General features: G+C 51.4%; 1 protein-coding gene across 3 annotated transcripts; it reads left to right on the top strand.

Annotated features, from left to right (window-relative positions):
- Positions 1–5230: 5230 nt before the first annotated feature.
- SLC7A10 (solute carrier family 7 member 10) lies at positions 5231–19314 on the top strand. 3 transcript variants are annotated; one of them, XM_080908937.1, is made up of 11 exons: positions 5231–5507; positions 12315–12519; positions 14459–14610; positions 14848–14973; positions 15045–15198; positions 15923–16046; positions 16134–16237; positions 16519–16615; positions 16849–16998; positions 17579–17756; positions 18045–19314. In XM_080908937.1, exons 1-11 carry the CDS (start codon positions 5339–5341, stop codon positions 18176–18178), a joined length of 1593 nt encoding a protein of 530 aa, XP_080765063.1. In that variant the 5' UTR covers positions 5231–5338; the 3' UTR covers positions 18179–19314. The 3 variants fall into 3 exon arrangements, with proteins under 3 accessions (XP_080765063.1, XP_080765065.1, XP_080765064.1); XM_080908939.1 differs by lacking the exon at positions 16849–16998 and having other exon boundaries at positions 17638–17756; XM_080908938.1 differs by lacking the exon at positions 16849–16998.
- Positions 19315–19352: the final 38 nt, after the last annotated feature.

The following is a 19352-nucleotide window of genomic DNA, read 5'->3' as shown; positions in this document are numbered from 1 at the left end:
ATAGATCAAGAACAGACTCATACATACATACATACATACATACATACATACGTATATACATTCATCTTGTTTTCTGGTTGATGGTGCTGTGGGAGTCAGGATTAAGTGGTGTGGCTTTCCTGGGGCAAGTATATCACTGGGATGGACTTTGAGATTAAAGGCCTCAGCTGCTTCCAGTTTGCTCTGTGCTTGTGGCTGAGCTATGAGCTCAGATTCCCGCTCTGCCTTCATGGCTGCTGCCTGTAGCAGGCTTCTCTGCCGTGTCTGACTATTATTCCTCTGATACGTGAGTCAAAACAAATTCTCCCTTCCTTAAGTTGCCTTCAGTGAAGTTTGATTTTGTTTGTTTGTTTGTTTTTAAATCACAGCAACAGAAAAGTAATGCACCCATATAGGAGAATAAAACCATGCGATTTTTTTTCCCACCCTGCACAAAAAGCAATCCAAACACAAATCAAGGACTTGCAACTCTGAACTTGCTAGGGGAAAACACTTCAAGTTATTGGGGAAGACAAGGAGTTCTTACCAGAACCCCGGTTGCCCAGGAAGTGACCACAAGAATTGGCCAGTGGGAGTGCATGAACTTTGAAAAGTTTCTGCACAGAAAATGAAGTAACAGGGAAGGGTCAGCCAATAGAATGGGAGAAAAAAAATCTTTGCTAACTCTATATCAGACAGGGCCTTAATATCTAGACTCTACAAAGAAGGAGACAAAATTAAACACAGAAACCCCAAACCATCTCACCGATGGATGAGCAAACGAGTTGAACAAACGTTTCTCAGGAGATTAAATACAAATGGTTGTAAATATTTGAAAAGAGTATAAGTTAAACATCCACAGCCACCAGGAAAATGCAAATTCAAGCTGCTCTGAGATTCCATCTCACCCAGGTCAGGATGGCGGTCCCCGAGAAGATGGCTGACAAAAGATGTCAGGGAGAATGGGAGGCAAAGTGAGGCATATTGCCCACTGCGGATGGGACTGTGAACAGATGTGGTCACTGTGGGGGGAAAACTACAGTTCCTTCTGAAGTCTAAAAACAGAACAAATGTATGATCCAGGTATCTCAGTGCTGGATACAAAAGGACTCTTTCAACACCGCAGAAGTATGGATGGGCACATCTATGTTTACTCTTGGTCTGTTCACAATAATCAAGATATGAAAGCAGTCAAGATGCCAATCAGCAATGGAGTGACGAAGGACATGTGGTGTAGAGGCGAGATGGCATTTGATTCAGCTGTAAAAAGAATAAAATGTGTCATTTGCAAGAAGATGGATGGAAATGGAGACCATTATATTAAAGGAAATAAGCCAGACTCAGGACAACAACTATCACCTTTTCTTTTATATGGAGAATCTGTATCTATCTATCTATCTATGGCAATGTATGTATGTGTGTATGTATTTCTGACAAAAAATAGAAAGAGATCTACTTTAGAAAAGAGCAGAGAGAGGTGTGTAGGAGAGATGGGACTGCAGGGTACAATAACAAATAATGCATATAAAAATTATCCTGAGACCCATTTGTAGGCTTATATATTTTTTTAAACCTACTTTATGGTTTGCGTTTTGTTGTGTTGTGTTTTGTTTTTAATGCCTTCAACCTCCCTTCTAGCCTAACACCCACAGAGGCAGGGGAAAAAAGGAAGGTTGATAGGAAATGGGGGTCGTGAGCCTATTTAGAAATAGTTTTTTGTTTTGTTTTGTTTTGTTTTGTTTTGTTGGAGTGACTCAGGTCTTTGTTGTCAGCAGTCCAGTCTGCTTGGCAAACACCAAACATGAATCAGCAGCAGTAGCTTGGTCCAGAGAAACCACTGATCAGCACGAGTCTTAGAAAGCACAGCCAGAACACCACTAGAAGTTCTTTGGTGCATTTTTCCTCTATGAAGTGACTACAAGCAAAGACCAATGAAGGAAACAAGGCGAACCAATGCCATGGTGTCATCAGGGAAGACCAGCATCAGCGAAAGCCCAACAGTGACCGCCAAAAAGTGGCCAGGCAAACAAATGCCAGAGCGACGCCCACTGTTCTCTCAAGCATCTGCTCTAGCAAAGCATCACATGCCCTTTCACCAGGCGACTTCCAGAAAAACACCATGTGTCTGTTCTCAGCAAAACATCCTCTCATGTCCAGAAAAAGAAAGAAAGAATCACAAGACACAACTTAGTGTCCAACAAAACTAGAAATTCTCCCTTCACCCATTGTTTTATATGCTAATCAAAACATTTATAAAATAAATAAATACTTTATGTTGGTTCTTGGGCGTTGCCGTATGAGAAGTTCATGCAGATAGATTGTGGGGTCCGGCATGAAGCCAAGCAAAGGGAATTTTGAGATCTGACCCATCACAGTGATTGGAAATGACTGTCTTTCCTCTACTGGTCTGCAGTGTCCCGTGGTGGTGACAAACCCAGAAAGGGCGTGTTTCTATGATGCAGTTTGTTTCCCTGCTGAATTCCTTGTCTTGACACCATGTATCCACAGTAGGAGATACATCTTTCATTCTACTTAATGTGTATCAACAGCAGTTTACCAAGTTCCTTTTACCACTCCCCAAGGGGAAAGAAAAGCAAGTTGAGATGTGTCAACTATCAATTTATTCTAAAGTTAACTTGAAAAAAAAAAAAAGAAGTTTTGTTTTGGTTTTTGGTTTTGTTTGTTTGTTTGTTTGTTTGTTGTTGACAAATTCTCACTGTGTATCTCTGGCCTAGTCTGAAACTCACTATGTGAACCAGGCTGGTATCAAACACACACACAGATCTGCTGAGGCCCCTGTCTCCTGAATGCTGGGATTAAAGGCATGCGCTACTACTCCCAGTGGGGGTGGGTGGGTAATCATTTTAGATGTCAACATTCAAACAAAGTATATTCTTGAGTGCTTTTTTAAAAAAAATATTTTCTTAACATTTATGTGTATGTGTGTAAGCCTGTGTGAGTTTATGTGCACTGTGTGTGCAATACCAGTAGTGACCAGGATGTGCTAGATCCACTGGAACTCAGGATCCAGATGGTTGTGGACCTCCATGTGTGAGGGACGGAACCAGGGTCCTCAGGAAGAGCAGCAAATGTGCTGAACCTATAAGCCATCCCTCCAGTCCCAATACTGTTTTTATGTTATTATGAGCTTATTTTCTATTTGTTGCTGGCATACAGAAATATAATTTATTTCTGGATGTTCACCTTACTCCCAGTGACTAGCAAATAAACTTAACAACCTCCGATTTACTTTGTACTTTACTTCCTGTGTACCCAATCGGATCATATCTGAATGACAGTTTTTACCTCTCCTGCCCACTTCAAACTGCTTTTCTGTCTACCTTTTGGGTTGTTTTATTTGGGGGGGGGGTGGGTGAGGGCGGGGGTTGTTTTTGTTTTGTTTTCCACGTGAAGGCAGCCATGTTTCTAACTTGCTGAGTCTTGCGGATTGCTTCGCTTAAGTCATGGATTACCATCTTTTCAGAAGGTCCCACGTTTACCTCTTAATGATCCCAGGATATGCAAACTCCATCCTGGGCAGAGCCCCTTTCTCAACTCTTCTGTTCAAACACAAACTCTACATTCCAAGTCCCGGGAGAGGCTCATCTTTGAAAAAACTACTGGCTTCTGGCCTGTACTCCGATGCCGCTGTCTGCCCCTTGACAACCAGCCTCAGGGGAAATCCTTCCGGCCGGACCCTCACCCAGCAGAACTTGGCACTGCAGAGACAACGAAGTGGTCTGGCAAGTCAGAATCAAACCTCTCAGGTCTTTACTACCTGCAACAATCACGAGTGTCCTGGGTATTAGGACACCTCTTCCCCATTCCACCCTCACTTTACCTCACCCCACCTCGACTAGGCAGGGCACGAGGTTCCTTTAAGAGAACCCTGCCACGTTCAGCTTATGTCTCTGGGGCGGGAGGCAGAGGTCGCCAAGAATGTTAGGCTCCATCGGGAGTGTGAAGGATGAAGCTCTGCCGGGTGGCTTCCCCCTCCTGGTCCGCCCCCACCCCCAGAGTCGACCCTTTTCTATTTATCGAGTCCCCGCCCCAGCTTCGAAGTATCAACTTGCCAGTAGAGCTGGGCCCTGGCCAAGATCCCATCTCCGTGCTCCGCCCCCAACCCAGGCTCCTGAGCTAGTCCGGTCTCGGGTCCGCCCTACCCTTCCCCAGCAAACTCTGAGGCCGCGATCGGGGGGAAGGACTGGTGGCCTCGAGTGGCCTCATCCTCATGCAGGGGACGGCGCGACGCAGCGATCGCCAGCAGCACACAAAAGCTGTTCCGCCGTCGGCCACATCGTGCCAGCCTCGCTCCGCCCGCAGTCCCGGTGGCCTCGACGCGGCCCTCCCCCTACTCCCCCCCCCCCACGCATGAATCTGCCTCGCGATCTGGCTGCACCACCCGACGGCTTCCGGGAGGAGGCAGGCTCCCCTGGATCCTGGGATACCTCCTTGCTACCACAACTGCTCGCTCCGCGTCTCCCTGGTACTTCCAGTGTTCTGGTCACCTTGAGCCATGCTGGATGGCGTGGCCCAAAGTCCCAGTCCACTGCTCTCTGACTCTGACCTGTGTAGAGGAGTCTGCGGTGGGAGCCTAAAGCTGGACCCGAAGAGGAATTGGGGGATGCTGAGGCAGGGATGGATGTGATGGTGGTGGGGACTGTCCCAAACTCCCTGCATGCTTGGGGACCCTCTGAGTGACCACCGGGGTCTCTGTATCTCCAACTTTTCCCAAGCCTGTGGCCTCCAGAGTTGTTCCAGGGACAGTCTTCGTTCATCCTAAATGCCCGCCAGTTGTCTAGAGGCCAGAGAGCTATCAAAAAAGTTCTCATGGAGACCCTGCAACCGTCAGGTCCATTGCCTCTTTCAACTTGTGCAATGCCCACCCTTCACCAATGGGGCTTGAGGGATTTAAAAAGTACATGCCGGGACATGCAGCACCGCCTACCCTAGCACGCCTTGATCACACTCCTTGATCACACTCCTTGAGGGAAGGGACAGCCTGGTCTTGTCCCCCACTTCACCCAAGTCTGGGTGTAGCCCCTTCGTTCATGCAACTAGGAAGTCCTTCTTAAGTCTGATCCCAGTCGCCTCTTGCCTCCCCAGACTAGGGTTGATGGGGGTAAGGGGGAGTTCCCTTTAAGGGAGGTGGGGGAGGGGGCTGCCGGCCAGCCCTCCTTCCGTCCCTCCCTGGATCCAGCCGCCCGGGGGCCCCCGGGGGCCCGGGCCCCGTGCCAGCGCATGCGCCCGCCTGTGGGCGCTGTCCCGGGCTGCGAGGGCCGCGAGCGCACCGACAGACGAACCGACCGACGGAGGACTGGCGGCGGGCCGGACAGACGGGGTAGCGCACAGAGCTGGGATGAGGCGGGACAGCGACATGACAGGCCACATACAGCAGCCAGGCGGGCGCGGGAACCCCAGCCCTGCGCCCTCGCCTTCCCCGGGCCCTGGTCCTGGCCCGGGCGCCTCGGAGCGGGTGGTACTCAAGAAGGAAATCGGGCTGGTGAGCGCCTGCACCATCATCATCGGTGAGTGGGGCAGACATAGGGTGGGAGGCCTGGGGGAACCCCTTTAAGTTCCTCCCTCACTAAGATCACAAGACCACAGGGGCAGAGGAACCCTCAGAGCACCTGTTGCCACCGCTGGAGACTACACTTGACCCCACTCAGAACCGGACCTGGCCAACCAGTCACAAAGCCTCTTGCCCTCACCTCCCCAACCTCTCTGAAAATGTGTTCCCGGAAGGGAGTGGGGGGCTCTCCTTGCTACTAGCCTTCCCTGGCCTTACTTGGCTGTGGGGCTTTGTCAAGGCCATTCCCCTGTTCCCACCTAGGAAACGGAAATCGTTGCTAGGCCTGCTTTGAGTGGCAAGTTCTGGGCTGCAGGGCAGCCTGTCTGTATCCCTACTGTGTGCCGGGTTCAAGTGCCAGGGAAGTGAGGCCGTCTGTTCTTGGAAAGCAGGACGCTGAACGGCCAGGTAGAGACTTCACCAAGGGGAAAAGGCCTTGGAGCTGTCCTTCCTGGCTGAGGTGGCCACAGAACCCAAGCAGACCAAGCCTCCAGGAGATCTAGATGGTGTTTTCTGGATATGTAGAACCCCCCCCCCCGACAAGGTTGGTGGTGGCAGTAACCCCACCTCTTTCTGTCCCTTGGCTGCTGAAGAAGAACTGGACTAACCCTCTTGGGAGGGATCTTTCTGATCCCCTTTGCCCAGGAATTGGGGAGGGAGGTGTCTAAAAGATCAGTAATTGGGGTCTTGACTGTCCTCTTCCCCAGCCAGTGGGAAGTGGCACACAGTAGGGATGCAGACAGGACTGCAGCCAAATCACTGTCTCTCTGCCCTTTGACCCCTGGAGATGAAGACAGGCTGAGTGTGGGGGGGGTGTAAAGGGGGGGTTTGCTTTCTTCTGCTTTGTGCTCTTTCGTGAGAAACTCCAGCTGCAGGGATGAAGTGTCTCTTGGGTATCCCCTGTACTTCTACCCAGAGTCACCCCTGAACCCAGCTCCAGAGATCCACCCTCTTCTCTCCAGAATGGTTATCTCTCGGCGGCGGGGGGTGGTCCTGATGCCCCCCCAGCACCCATGATTGTCTGGTAATAGAAAGGATTAAGCCTGGGGGTCAGGCCAGAGTAGTGGTTAGAGCTTTGCCTCCAGCCAACACAAATTTTCAGGATACCCCTCCCCCCAAAAAGGGAAGCCTACTTATCATGGGGTGGGGGGGCTGGCTACAGTGCCAGGGAGGTTGAGAGAGAGACAGAGACAGAGAGGGAGAGAGAGACAGACAGACAGACAGAACAGCATCCATGCACTCATGCACTGCACACTAACTACCCGGTCACTGTCTTTCCTCAAGTAAATCAGAGGCTGCCAGGGTGCCAGCCATCTACAACAGGATGGGAGTCGTGGCGAAGGGGAGAGACGGCCACCCAGTTCAGGCTTTGGAGGAACTGGTGCCCCGGAACCTGGCTCTGGGCCGCCAGCTCCCGCGCATCTCAGACCATTCTTGCTTCACTGCTTCCCCCTTGGCCTCCAGAAGATGAAGGCTAAGGAGGGTGAAAGTCAGCTGCGCCAACCAAGGATGGTAGACTCTGGAACAGAACTTAACCATTATCCCCAGCCCAGGGTACTGGGTGCTCTCCCGGGGGCCAGGCTTAGGAAGCTCAAGAGTTCCGTCAGCCAAGATGCCAGGCCAGGCAGGGGACAAAACCAGACAGGGGAGGATTTGTCCTCAACTAGGTGACTGGGGAAGAGGCCAGATCTGCTCTGCTTTCCCGTCCTGATGCCCCAAGTGCTCAGCTTCTACCCATGAAAGGCTCTGGGGCCACTTCTCCCATGGCACAACTCTCGGTCCTCGGTTCTTCTCCATCTGCTTCTTCTCCATTCCTAACCCAGAAGTTTGGTCACAATCGGAAGTCTCCAGTGTCATATTTTAGCACAATGAACCTGGAGAACTTCACATCCTTGTCTGTGAGTGACTTGTTGTTACTCCTTGGATATTTCCAGAACCCTCCCAAATGATGCTTCTCACCAGTTATCCCTTCAGAATACCACCTCTTGTTGTAGTATGGACTTACCTTACCTCCTTTGATTCTCATGCTCACCCTGTGGGCTTGGCAGGTTTTATACCCATTATACAGATGGAGAAACTGAGGTCGAGGGTTAGATGGCAGGGTTTGCAACTGGTGAGCTCAGAATCTGGATTCAGGTTTCCAGTGGCCTTTGTGCTATGGAGGCTTGGCAAAGTGAAGGCCCGACTGTTTTAACAAGTGATGGTTGAGGCTGACAGGCTGACGCCATGATGGTTCTGCTGCCCAGACCCCTACCTCCCACACTCTCCACTTAGGATTCAAGTGTCCGGCCGACACAGGTGTTTGAAAGTCAGGCTTAAATATATGCAGAGACGTGAGGGGCGACTGCATGAACCCCATCTTTCTAGAAGCCCTTATCATTCAGCTCTGCCACGTTGTCTACTATCTCCAGGGCCAGAAGTAAAGGGCCTCTGCAGACACTCTTCCTAAATGTCCTGAGGATTCTTCAGACCCATTGACAAGTTTTAAAAAAAAAAAAAAGAAAGAAAGAAAAAAAGAAAGAAAGAAAGAAAGAAAGAAAGAAAAGAAAAGAAAAGAAACAACTGAGGCCCTAAGGCTACAACCTGCCCAAGGTCAGATGTCCTTAGGATTCTGCAGAACACCACTGGAAATCAGAGCGTCTCTCAGCCCCAGAGACATTCATGCATTCATTGAACGGTACAGGTGTATTGGACACTGGACAGGGGACAAGGCAGGCTGCTCCCTCTGCTGCGGCTGTTGCTCCAGTACGGGTTAGTCAGCAAGCGGAATAAATAGCCAGGCATGTAGCCAGTGGCCCTAAGTATTGGCCAGAGAGCTAAGGCAGGAAGGAGGGTGGGGTGTGCTGGGGCAGGGTGGAGTCTGATAGGGCTTGGTGAAAGGTTGTCAACTAAGGCAAAGAGGGTTCTGCCCTTTTCCCTTTAGGAGATGGCAGCTGGGATGGGGTTGAGCCAAGAGAAGATGGGACAGAACTCAGCTCACTAAGGAGGAGAGGCCAAGGGGATAGAGGGGGTTAGGCAAGAAGCCACTTGGATAGAGGCAGTGGTGGCTGGAGATGGGGCATCGGTGGAGGGCTGAAAGTTTGATTCTGGTTGTTTTTGTGACAGATAGCCAGCCAAGAAGGGTCCAGGGTGACATGGGTGGTGGCTTGAATTATTACAGTTTGTCTCTGGTTGGTCAGGACAACTTCAGGGAGGAACAGGTCCGCAGGAGGAATGGGATGTTGGGACTTCTGTCTGGAGTTAGGTGGGAGAAGCCCAGTCAAGATCTAGTTCAGGGGAAGGTCCCTGCCCGGGTTATAAAATGGGGAATTGTTATCAGGGAGGGGACAGGATGAGGTCTCTAAGGAAGCAATTAGAGAAATAACAGCGTCAAGGGTCTGGGACTGAGCCCTGGGCAACCAGGGATTAAAAATTGGGTTTAAGATGAAGGGTGTGTAAAGAGTTCTAAGAAACAGGACAGGGCGTCTGCACCTGGCATCCCTGCACTGGGGAGAAGCAGGAATTTAAGCCCAGCCTGGGCTACATTTTGAGATTTTGCTCAAACAAACAAGCAGAAAAAAACAAACAAACAAAAAACAAACAAACAAACAAAAAAAAAAACAACCCCGGGGAACCCATGTCTTAGGAACCTAGCTGGGGTGCAGAGTGAGCGTCATGGAGTTTGTTGGTGACCATGACAAGACTGGGTTTGAAGACTGGATGCTGGCAATGTCACTGGGCTTGGTGGGACTTGACCGGTCAGGCCTGATGGAAAGGTCTCCACATCTCTGCTTATTCCCCCTCTCCAGAGGAAAGTGGGTTAGGCTAGAGGTACACACCGGCTGATTAGCAACCTGGGACATGTCCTGGGTGTCCCCACTTACCTCCTGGTGTTCTACCAAGACCATAGTGGGGCCACTGTCACGACAGGGAAAGAGCTTGACACACACTAGAAAGGCCTGCAATGGTGGGACAGGCTTCACCCAGGTCTCAGCAAAGTTGGAAGTGCTCATCCCAGGGTGTTGGGTCTTTAGAAGAAAAGCTGTGTGGAATACAGGGATCTTCTGGATCTAATAAGACGGTGAGATCCCTTGGCAACCGTTGGGCAGGGTCAAAGCATGCCAATGTCTAGGCATTATTAAGGAATCCTTTTATATTCACCCTCGCAGCCTATGCCAGTGAGACGGGAATCAGATTCCTGGGGCCAAGATGGTTTATCTGGAGAGCTACCTGGGGGTGGGGCTGCTTGAGAAAGCCCAGTGGTTTGGGATACTTGCAATGGCAGGAGACAGGGGTCCTGGTCAGGTTCAACATCCTAAACAGTGCGTCCTCTCTGGAAAAGTCATGTGAGATTGGCTCTCTGCTGTCCTCTAACCCTGTGGCCCCACTAGCAGATGGACAAACAAAGTCCCGGATGAGAACACTTGCTAGACGGATACCCCCACATGTGCTTCTGTGGATAGGGCTGTTGCTAATGTTCTGACCTGTCCCTTCTCAGGCAAACTGCATGTGTGTGTGTGTGTGCACGAGCATGCACACACACATCTATGCACACATTCTCACACCACGGGCAAGCAAGTGGCTCATTCTGAGGATCTGACCTCTGCAATCTACCTCGTGACCTCCATGGTCTGCCACTGCCTCCCAGAAATAGGTCAGCAAGCACCGCAGCAGCAGCCGCAGCCGCAGGGAACAATGGCCCTTTCTTCATTCCTCCTGGAGGCGAGTAAAGCCCCATCAGGCCAAACATCTTAATGTGATAAAAAAAAAAAAACCCTCCCAGAGAAAGGACAGGAAGGAAGGGGGGACTGGAGAGGCCTACCTGCCCTCCTGGATGGACCAACAGGGACTAGAAGCCAGTTGTCCCATTGAATGGACAGGAACGGAGAGCCCTCATGACCCACCTCTTCCTGGCTGTCAATCATACACTCACCTAAGCACTTCTTAATATGTCCATCCAGCATCTTTATACCTTGGTCCTGTTGGGTCCTGGGTTCCTCCTCCTCCTCTTTCTCTTCCTCCCCTTCATCCTCTTCCTTCTTATCCTTTTCCTCTTCTTCCTTCTCCAGTGCAGGCTTTCTGACCTCTGCAACCTACCCCTGGTTGGTTAGATTCACTGCAGGTCCTTTCCAAAGCACAGATCTACTGGGCTTGAACACGGGACCCAAGAACAGAGTTCTTAGCCCACCGTTAGCAGTCGGAATGCTCTAGAACATTCTAGAACATTCTAGAACATTCTATGGACCCTCCCCACATCAAGCATTTAGAACCACTCTCCTCAGCATTTTCTCACCTCCTTGTCATTGTCTGCTGCCTTCCCAAGCCCACTGCCCTCGTGGCTCCTCCTCCATCCCACCCACTAGGAGCCCAGAGCATCTAGCACACCAAGATGGTCTCTGCCATTTTTCAAGCAGGAGCCTGAACCAGGGGCTACAGGTTGTCCAGGCAGAGCTCTCGGACTCCCCATAGGACCTCAGGGACACTGGCTAGCACACACGGTCCTTTGAAAGCCACACGAGAGAAGTCCTGGGAGGTAGCCTGAAGCCACATGTCCAGAATAACTGTGTATTTCCACACACTCCCAGTCCGGTGCTGGAGTCTCAGCCACTTGGCTCAGAGCTAGTGATATATCCCTGACTCCAAAGACCCTCTGAGTCAGGCCTTTTGCTCAAGGGCTGCTGCACGAGGTTTCACCAGGCTGAGGGTGTAGAGCAATGGGGTCTCCACAGGAGGGGGTGCCTCACAGGAAGGGCGGGGTGCTCCGGAGCCTTGGGTGCCCCTAGTTCCAACATACCCAGCTCCTTCCAAGGCTGCCCAGCCCCCGCTGGCTTCAGACTTCACTGGCTTTTGGCAAATCCTGTTCCGCCAGGTCCTGAGAATGGCTGCCGGACTGAGCAAACTCAAAGGCCCTTTACAAACCCAACAGCCCACCCAGGCCTTGGGTCCCTCATCGGAGATATGGAAGGCAGATCCTCTTCAACTCCCCTAACCCCAGCTTCACTCCCAGAAAGCAGAGCAGGGATACAGCTTACCTCCGAGTACTGGGACACAGGGATTATTCCACCCTTATCTGGATGTATTTAGGGCTCCTGGGATGTGACCGGAACACCAATTAGGGCGTCTCGGCTGTCCAGACTGGAAATCTGTGTCGGCCAGGGTTGGGGGTGAGGGGACAGCAGGGTAGACCTGGTGTGAATGCAGATTGGCAACCATAGCTTTGTCCTCTGCCAGACCCGCCTGTGAACCTAACAGGTGAAATAAGCAGAGGGTACACACACACACACACACACACACACACACATGCCTTTACTCCACACTGTGTCCTGCGCTGGTGCTCACTGCAGGGTCTGAGTAAACTGACAGATGACCCATCATCCTGATGTCCCATGTGGTCTCCGGGTGTGGGCACAAAAGATGGCCAGGAGGTGGGAGGGGAGCAGATGCCGGAGTGGGGGACCCGAGCCCAAGCTATGTGGATTACACAATTACACAGCAGTGCCTACTCTGGCCATTGCTCAAATGTCTGTGGCACCTCAGGAACGAATTCTGACAGTGGGCCTAGCCGGCTGGGCAAACGCCATCCCCCATGCCAGAGAGAGAAAAGCCAGTGGTGACCCTCGAAAGCCCAGATCCGAGAGGCTCAGTGACAGCCATCCCATGCCTCCAGATCTGCGCTCCTCCAGGGATTAGCTAGTCTCCATTCTGAAGTACCCTCCCCCTACCTCAGGAAGCCTGAGCCGCTGAAAGATAGATGCTCGAGTCTCACGTGCCCCGTCTCTCTCCACAGGAAACATCATTGGCTCCGGCATCTTCATCTCACCTAAGGGTGTCCTGGAACACTCGGGCTCAGTGGGTTTGGCCCTCTTCGTCTGGGTCCTGGGTGGGGGCGTGACAGCTCTGGGCTCTCTCTGCTATGCAGAGCTGGGTGTCGCCATCCCCAAGTCTGGTGGGGACTACGCCTATGTCACTGAGATCTTCGGGGGCCTGGCTGGGTGAGTGTAACAGGCCGGCAGGGCCAGAGATGTTCTCTCTGCTGTGGAGTGGGGGTGGGGCGGTCAATGGATGATGGGGTTGGGGGTATCTGGCAGCCTCCCACAGCTAGGGTGGGCAGCATCTAAGTCCACTCCATTTCTCTGGTATTAGTTAGACCGGTGCTTCTGAACCTTCCTAATGCAGCGCAACCCTTTAATACAGTTCCTCATGCTCTGACGATTTCCCCAACCATAGAATTATATATTTTTTGCTACTTGATAACTGTAATTTTGCTACTGTTATGAATCATGATAAGTAAATATCTGTTACTCGGGATATCCAATATGTGGGCTCTGTGAAAGGGTCATTTGACCCCTTAAGGGGACTGTGACCCACAAGTTGAGAACCACTGAGTTAGACCCTTTCTCTCTCTCTTGTTTTATCATTTTCTTTTTATTAGTTCCTTTGTCTTATTATTTTCTCTTCCTTGGTATTCTGGGACAGTCTTACCATGTCACCCAAGCTGGCCTTAAACTCACAATCCTCCTGCATATAACCCCTTACAGGGACCACAGGTTTGCCCACAACAGTGTACCCAGTTCTCTGTCACCTTTTAGATGGAACTCCTTTTCAGCTTTCCTCCCCTTGGGGTGTTTATGGAGGGAGGGACACTCTTACTCTCTGAAGCCACTAGATGATACTAGTAATCAGGAAAGGAGGGTCTTTATTTTAGTAAAGAGGAGGCAGAGGGGCATGGTGCTCTCCCATTAATTCGCCTGCTTTGAACTGGAGAACACACACACTGTCAAGTTTTTCACAGAGCACGACAGTCCCTCAAATGGTATTCAAGCTAAAAGACCCATGCTCTGAGGGGGTGGCAAAAGTCATAAGCTTTTGCCCATGTAGCAGAATGGGACGCATACCATGTAGGCAAACGCCATTTACACAGCCTTGCAAGAAAGATATGCCCCTTCAACAAAAAGGCATCTTTTCTAGGTTCTGCGCGTGTGCTTACTCAGAGGATGTGGTGGTCCGGGCCAGGGAGACTTTCTGCTATGGGTAGAGGCGAGGTCAGGTTCTTAGCAGAGTTGGACCAAATGAGGGGATTGAAGTTGCTTTAGTTGTCCAGACAAGTTCAATGAGGATTCTTATAACCACAACTTAGCCCAGTCATTTAACAACATAACCCAGGAGGACATGGTAGCCGATGTGTCTTGAGATGTCAGGTGGGTGCAGTGGGGTGACACCCCCTGTCACATTTTAAAGGCTCTATAGATCATGGTCCCAGTAATAGAGAAGGGGATTCTTTGGGGTAAGACTTATGTTGTTGTGGGGGTCTGCAGCATGCTGAGGGAGGTGCTTGATAATGTGGACCTGAAGATAATATTGGGAAGGTGAGAAAGGGCCCTGGCTTCCACTTTGAGGGCAGACAGAATATGCAAAGTGAGCAGAAGGGATGGACTATTGATCTACAATGCCCGAGAAGCCAAGACATTGGGTTATGCAGAAGGGGAGTGGAGTAGGAGATATGACCACAGATCTAAGATAAGGATCAAGAGGCGTGTTCCAAGGGACTTGCCTTAAGAGCTAAGAGCTAACACCAACCCTGAGGGCGCAGGCAAGATCCCCTGTCTGAATAAAGGCAGTCTTTGAGCATATACCTAAGGGATACCGATCTAAGGGATATAAATCACTCTTTTATGAAAATCAAGGCAGAAACATTCGCTCAGAATCAACCATCTTAAACCACAAAGTGCCGAGAGTCCCAGATAATGCTCTACCTTAAAGGCTGGGCTCAGAGAGCAGCCTGGGATCAGTTCCCAATTGTTCTGATCGCCACCTCCCCAGCCTCTGGCAACCCACCAGCTCTTGGAGGCTGGTCCTCATCCGTCCCAGATGCTCACATCTGGAGCAGGCAAGGGGTGTGCCTCTACCATGCTGGCCCTTGATTGCTCACAGATTCCTACTGCTCTGGAGTGCTGTCCTCATCATGTACCCCACCAGCCTGGCTGTGATCTCCATGACCTTCTCCAACTATGTGCTCCAGCCTGTCTTTCCCAACTGTATCCCCCCAGCCACAGCCTCACGAGTGCTCTCCATGGCCTGCCTGAGTGAGTGTCCCTGAGCCTCTGTCCCCCACAGCAGCTGGATGCCCCGCCCCATGATATTCTTAGTCCACTCTGCTGGGAGGAAGATGGAGAAGGAGCTCCTAGCTGCTGCCACCTGTAAAATCAACCTTGAGACCCAGGGTTCTGGCTGTTACAGAGGCTGTTCCCCCAGCCCAGATCTGGCTATGGGCCACCTTGAGGGGCTCTGCCTCAGGGGGCTCACACTCCTCTCTTATCTAGTGCTCCTGACATGGGTGAACAGCTCCAGCGTACGCTGGGCCACGCGCATCCAGGTTATCTTCACTGGCGGGAAGCTGTTGGCGCTGTCTCTCATCATCACCGTTGGCTTTGTCCAGATCTTCCAAGGTAGAACCGGGGTGGGAATCACTGGAGAGACTCGGGAGACTGTGCTAACCCCTGACGTCTGGACTCCTCAGGACACTTTGAAGAGCTGAGACCCACCAATGCCTTCACCTTCTGGATGACGCCGTCTGTGGGTCACCTAGCCCTGGCTTTCCTCCAAGGTTCTTTTGCCTTCAGTGGCTGGAACTTTCTCAACTACGTCACCGAGGAGCTGGTTGACCCTCGCAAGTGAGTGTGAAGCACCTGCTCAGGGCAGTTGTCATCAAAGATCTGCTGCAACGCTCAGACTGGTCATCCGCTGACCACTCTCGCTGTCATGACAACAGCTTCCAAAGAGAGCCCAGGAGCTGTGCTCTTTCCTGTCTGCAGCTGCAACTGGGCCCCTTATGGGGCCTTGGGAAGACTTGAATATCATTTTCCTGCTGTGCTTAGCAATTTACATCTGGCCTAAAACTATCCATATGCATACAACATGGTTGTAAAGAATAAAGCCCATGGTGTTCCATGTGAGGCTCAGCCAGGGACAATGGCAGCTGCAGGAGCAGGGGTGGATGGAGAATCCCCAGGGAGACTTCAGACCTGAGGGCTGAGCTCTGAAGGCATCTGGGAGATTTTCTAGGATGACTCTGGCTTCACTAGCTTTTGTTTGTTTGTTTTTTTAGGGGGGAAGGGGGTTGTTTGTTCTTGTTTTGTCTCTATCCAGACATTATTATTTAGATCCTGCCTTCAGGAGATGATGTGTCTTCATCCTGGTGGCCTTGGCTCTCATCTGTCCCTCCTTCTGTTAGCTGGTGCTCAGACAGGGGTTTTGGGAAAAGGCAGACAGCAGTATGCCCCTGGCCTGCTCCCTGCCCCCTGGGCAGATGCAGATGAGACTCCAAGTTCCCTTCACTATTCACAACTCCATCTTTGCACCAGGAATGGATGCTGACACTCCAATCTCTGTCCCCAGGAACCTACCTCGTGCCATCTTCATTTCCATCCCACTGGTCACCTTTGTGTACACATTCACCAATGTCGCCTACTTCACTGCCATGTCCCCAGAGGAGTTGCTGTCCTCCAACGCAGTGGCTGTGGTGAGTGGGGACCTCAGCTCTCTCTGCAGCCCCTCCCCCATCCCCAACCCCAGCCTCACACTTGGCCTCTTTTCTGTGCCCATGCAGACCTTCGGAGAGAAGCTGCTCGGCTACTTTTCATGGGTCATGCCGGTGTCTGTGGCACTCTCTACTTTTGGAGGGATCAATGGTTACCTGTTCACCTCATCCAGGTGACTGGTCTGAGGAAAGGGGGAGAGGACGGTATAGGTGAGACAAGGCAGACGTCTTGCTGTGTGCCATGCTAGGGACCATGGGAAGGAAGGGCGGAGACTCTCCAGTAACAAATGTCTGATCCCAGTCTCGAAGTGAAGAAAGCCAGGAGGCAGACTACATGAGGGGAGCTGGTAGGACCTGGAGGGCTGAGGTCAACATGACAGCTGGGTTCTAGCAAGCATCAGAGAAGCCTCTAGACCAGTCTCTGGCCCTTATCCATCTCATTCCCTGTGCTTAGGCTATGTTTCTCTGGAGCCCGAGAGGGACACTTACCCAGCTTTCTGGCCATGATTCATGTCAGACGCTGCACCCCAATCCCTGCCCTCCTTGTCTGTGTAAGTTGGGAAACCCAACCAGCTAGTGCACATAGTCAGGGACATCTAGCCATGGGGGTCTGGGGGATAATGGCCAGAACTTGTTCCTGCCTATATAGTAGATGAACCATGGAGGGTGGGGCTGGGCTGGGACTCACCTGACCTCCTGACCTGAGTGGGAAAGCCCAGAGAAGCCTACAGGGATGGCCAGAAGCAGGTGGGAGGCCAGCTGTCAGCCCTCGGTCCTCTCCCAGTGCGGGGCCACAGCGGTCATCATGATCGTGGGTGACACATATACACTCATCAACTATGTGTCCTTCATCAACTACCTCTGCTACGGAGTCACTATCCTGGGCCTGCTTGTGCTGCGCTGGAGACGGCCAGCACTTCACAGGCCCATTAAGGTGAGGCTGGAAATAACCAGGGTTACCTTCATTCAAGTCGAGCGCTAGAGGCAGGTATAGGTGACTGACAGTGACAATGACTACAGAATTTGCAGAGTGTAGGGTTTTCCACCTACTGACATATTCTCTCCTCTAACCCCAGGAAGCAAGTGCTTTTAATATCCCCAGTCCAGTCCACAGACAGGAACAATGAAACTAAGGTCACCTAGGCTGCCAATGACAGAGCCTGGTGTTCTCATGATCCCACAAGAAAGAGTGACAGAAAAGCCTCCCATCTGTATATGAATTCTGAAGATGTCCTGAAATTTGAAGCATGGAAAAATAGTTGAGCTGCAGCCAAATGTAAACAGCATTCTGTGTATAACCGTTACAGATAGTTTAGCACTGCTCCAGTAGACAGCCTCAGCAGTTTGGCCAACTGGTCAACCCAGGAATTGCTCTCCAATGTACTGGGCAGCTACCAGAGGGACCAGCGCAGGGGCCCCATTCCTAAGAGATGGAGGAATGCCTCTAATCCCCTTTTTGGCAGGAGAACTAGGGTGCTGCCCCCTGGTGCTCCTGTTCATCCTTTCTCCGATAGGTGAACCTCCTCATTCCTGTTGTGTACTTGGTGTTCTGGGCATTTCTACTGGTCTTCAGCTTCATCTCGGAACCCATGGTCTGTGGGGTCGGCATCATCATTATCCTCACTGGGGTCCCCATCTTCTTCCTGGGAGTGTTCTGGAGAAGCAAACCAAAGTGTGTACACAGATTCACAGGTGAGAAGGGTCTTGCCACCGTGCCTCTTGTATGCAGAGGTGGGTATTTATTATGATCCCACCCCCATCCCAGCGCAGGGGGCCTTCTACCAGCCTGGCTGGTGACATAGGACACAGTTACTTCCCTCAAAGCTTCCTCTACACACAGATGTAGCTGGGATCCACCTGCAAAGGAATCAACTCCCTACCTAAGGGAGGTGTCTGGAGTTAAGGTCATCCTTATCTTAAATGATGAACACCACCACCACCACCATGGTCTATCTGTCTGTCTTGTTTGTCTGTTTTTAGAGTCCATGACACGCTGGGGCCAGAAGCTGTGTTTCGTGGTTTACCCCCAGGGCTCCCTGGAGGAGGAGGAAAATGGCCCCATGGGCCAGCCCTCCCCATTGCCCATCACGGACAAGCCCTTGAAGACACAATGAGACCTTGTAGAGACTGGAACAGCTGATTCTGTTTACATGTTGTTTATTGAGAAGGGGTGTGTGTTTTGCTTTGTTTTCATTTTTTTTCTGAAAAAAAAAGAGAGAAAGAGAGAGAGAGAGGGGGAGGGAGAGAGAGGGGGAGAGAGAGGGAGAGAGGGAGAGAGAGAGAGAGAGAGAGAGAGAGAGGGAGGGAGAAGGAGAAAGACTTGACCTTTAGAGGCCTATTGTAAGGGACTGGCCACTGGGGTCAGGCTTCCTGCCTTAGCAATACCCTGCTAGCTTCTCCAGAAAAACCTGTAAATAAACAGGGCTGGTTGTTGCTGTGTGTAAGGGGAGTCTGTGGAGACATGCCTCAGCGCGGTATATGAGCTGCTCGCTGGGAAGAGGCGATGGAGGAGGTTTTTAGTCCTAGTAGGTTTTGCTGGTTGAGCCTGGGTCTGGTTCCATGGGGCCCATAGGAGGCAGTGAGGCTCCACCCTCCACACTACCTTGAACTCAGCTACTCAGGAGAACCCAGAAACCCCCAGCTGGGACTACTGTCCTTCCCAAAAATCACCAGAGTGACTGCTACTGCTTCTGATAACACAGCCCTGGCTTCATGTGGGGAAACTGAGTCTCAAAGGCAGAACAGGATGGTTATTTCCATTGTCAGCCAGTACCTTGGCTTCTATCTCCTGAGAAGGCATAGAATGGCCTCTCTGGTGGTCATCCTATCCCATACTTTTAGCTGAGGACTAAAATTATCATGATGCTTGAGGACTGGCCCAGTCTAGCCAGGCTTATGCTATCACCATAGGCATAAGCCTGGGGCAAAAGCCACTGGCCCATCTTCCCCAGGGACGCTATGGGGCAGGGTGAATATAGCACTCACCGTGAATGAAGTTCTACCCCGCCCCCCATGGCCTTTTCAGGTCTCAACTACAGCCCCTGGCACAGTTCTGGGGATGATGAGCTGGTGCCACTGCAGGGTGAAGGAACTGAGAAGCCACAAAAAACATTCTGGAAAACCTGGTTCTGGTTTTTCTGGAAATGAATCCCCCTAGGTTAGTGTGGCAGGGAGCAATTTGCCGAGAGACTCCAAGGTGCTAGGCTCATGCTGATCTCAAAGGGGGTCTCGCTGCTCCATCCTCTTTCCCAGATCAACCCCCAAAGCCCCTGTCAGCAATGCCCTTCA

Source organism: Micromys minutus (genome assembly GCF_963924665.1).
Source record: "Micromys minutus genome assembly, chromosome: 32".
Lineage (NCBI taxonomy): Eukaryota > Metazoa > Chordata > Mammalia > Rodentia > Muridae > Micromys > Micromys minutus.
Note: the sequence above shows the minus strand (reverse complement) of the source record. Positions and strands in the feature narration are given on the sequence as shown.

Excerpts from the sequence above, each read along its gene's own strand:
- SLC7A10 (XM_080908937.1), top strand. The coding sequence starts at position 5,339 with ATGAGGCGGGACAGCGACATGACAGGCCACATACAGCAGCCAGGCGGG. Across the intron at positions 5,508-12,314 it reads CGCCTGCACCATCATCATCG|GAAACATCATTGGCTCCGGC; the intron begins GTGAGTGGGGCA and ends CTCTCTCCACAG. Across the intron at positions 12,520-14,458 it reads ATCTTCGGGGGCCTGGCTGG|ATTCCTACTGCTCTGGAGTG; the intron begins GTGAGTGTAACA and ends GATTGCTCACAG.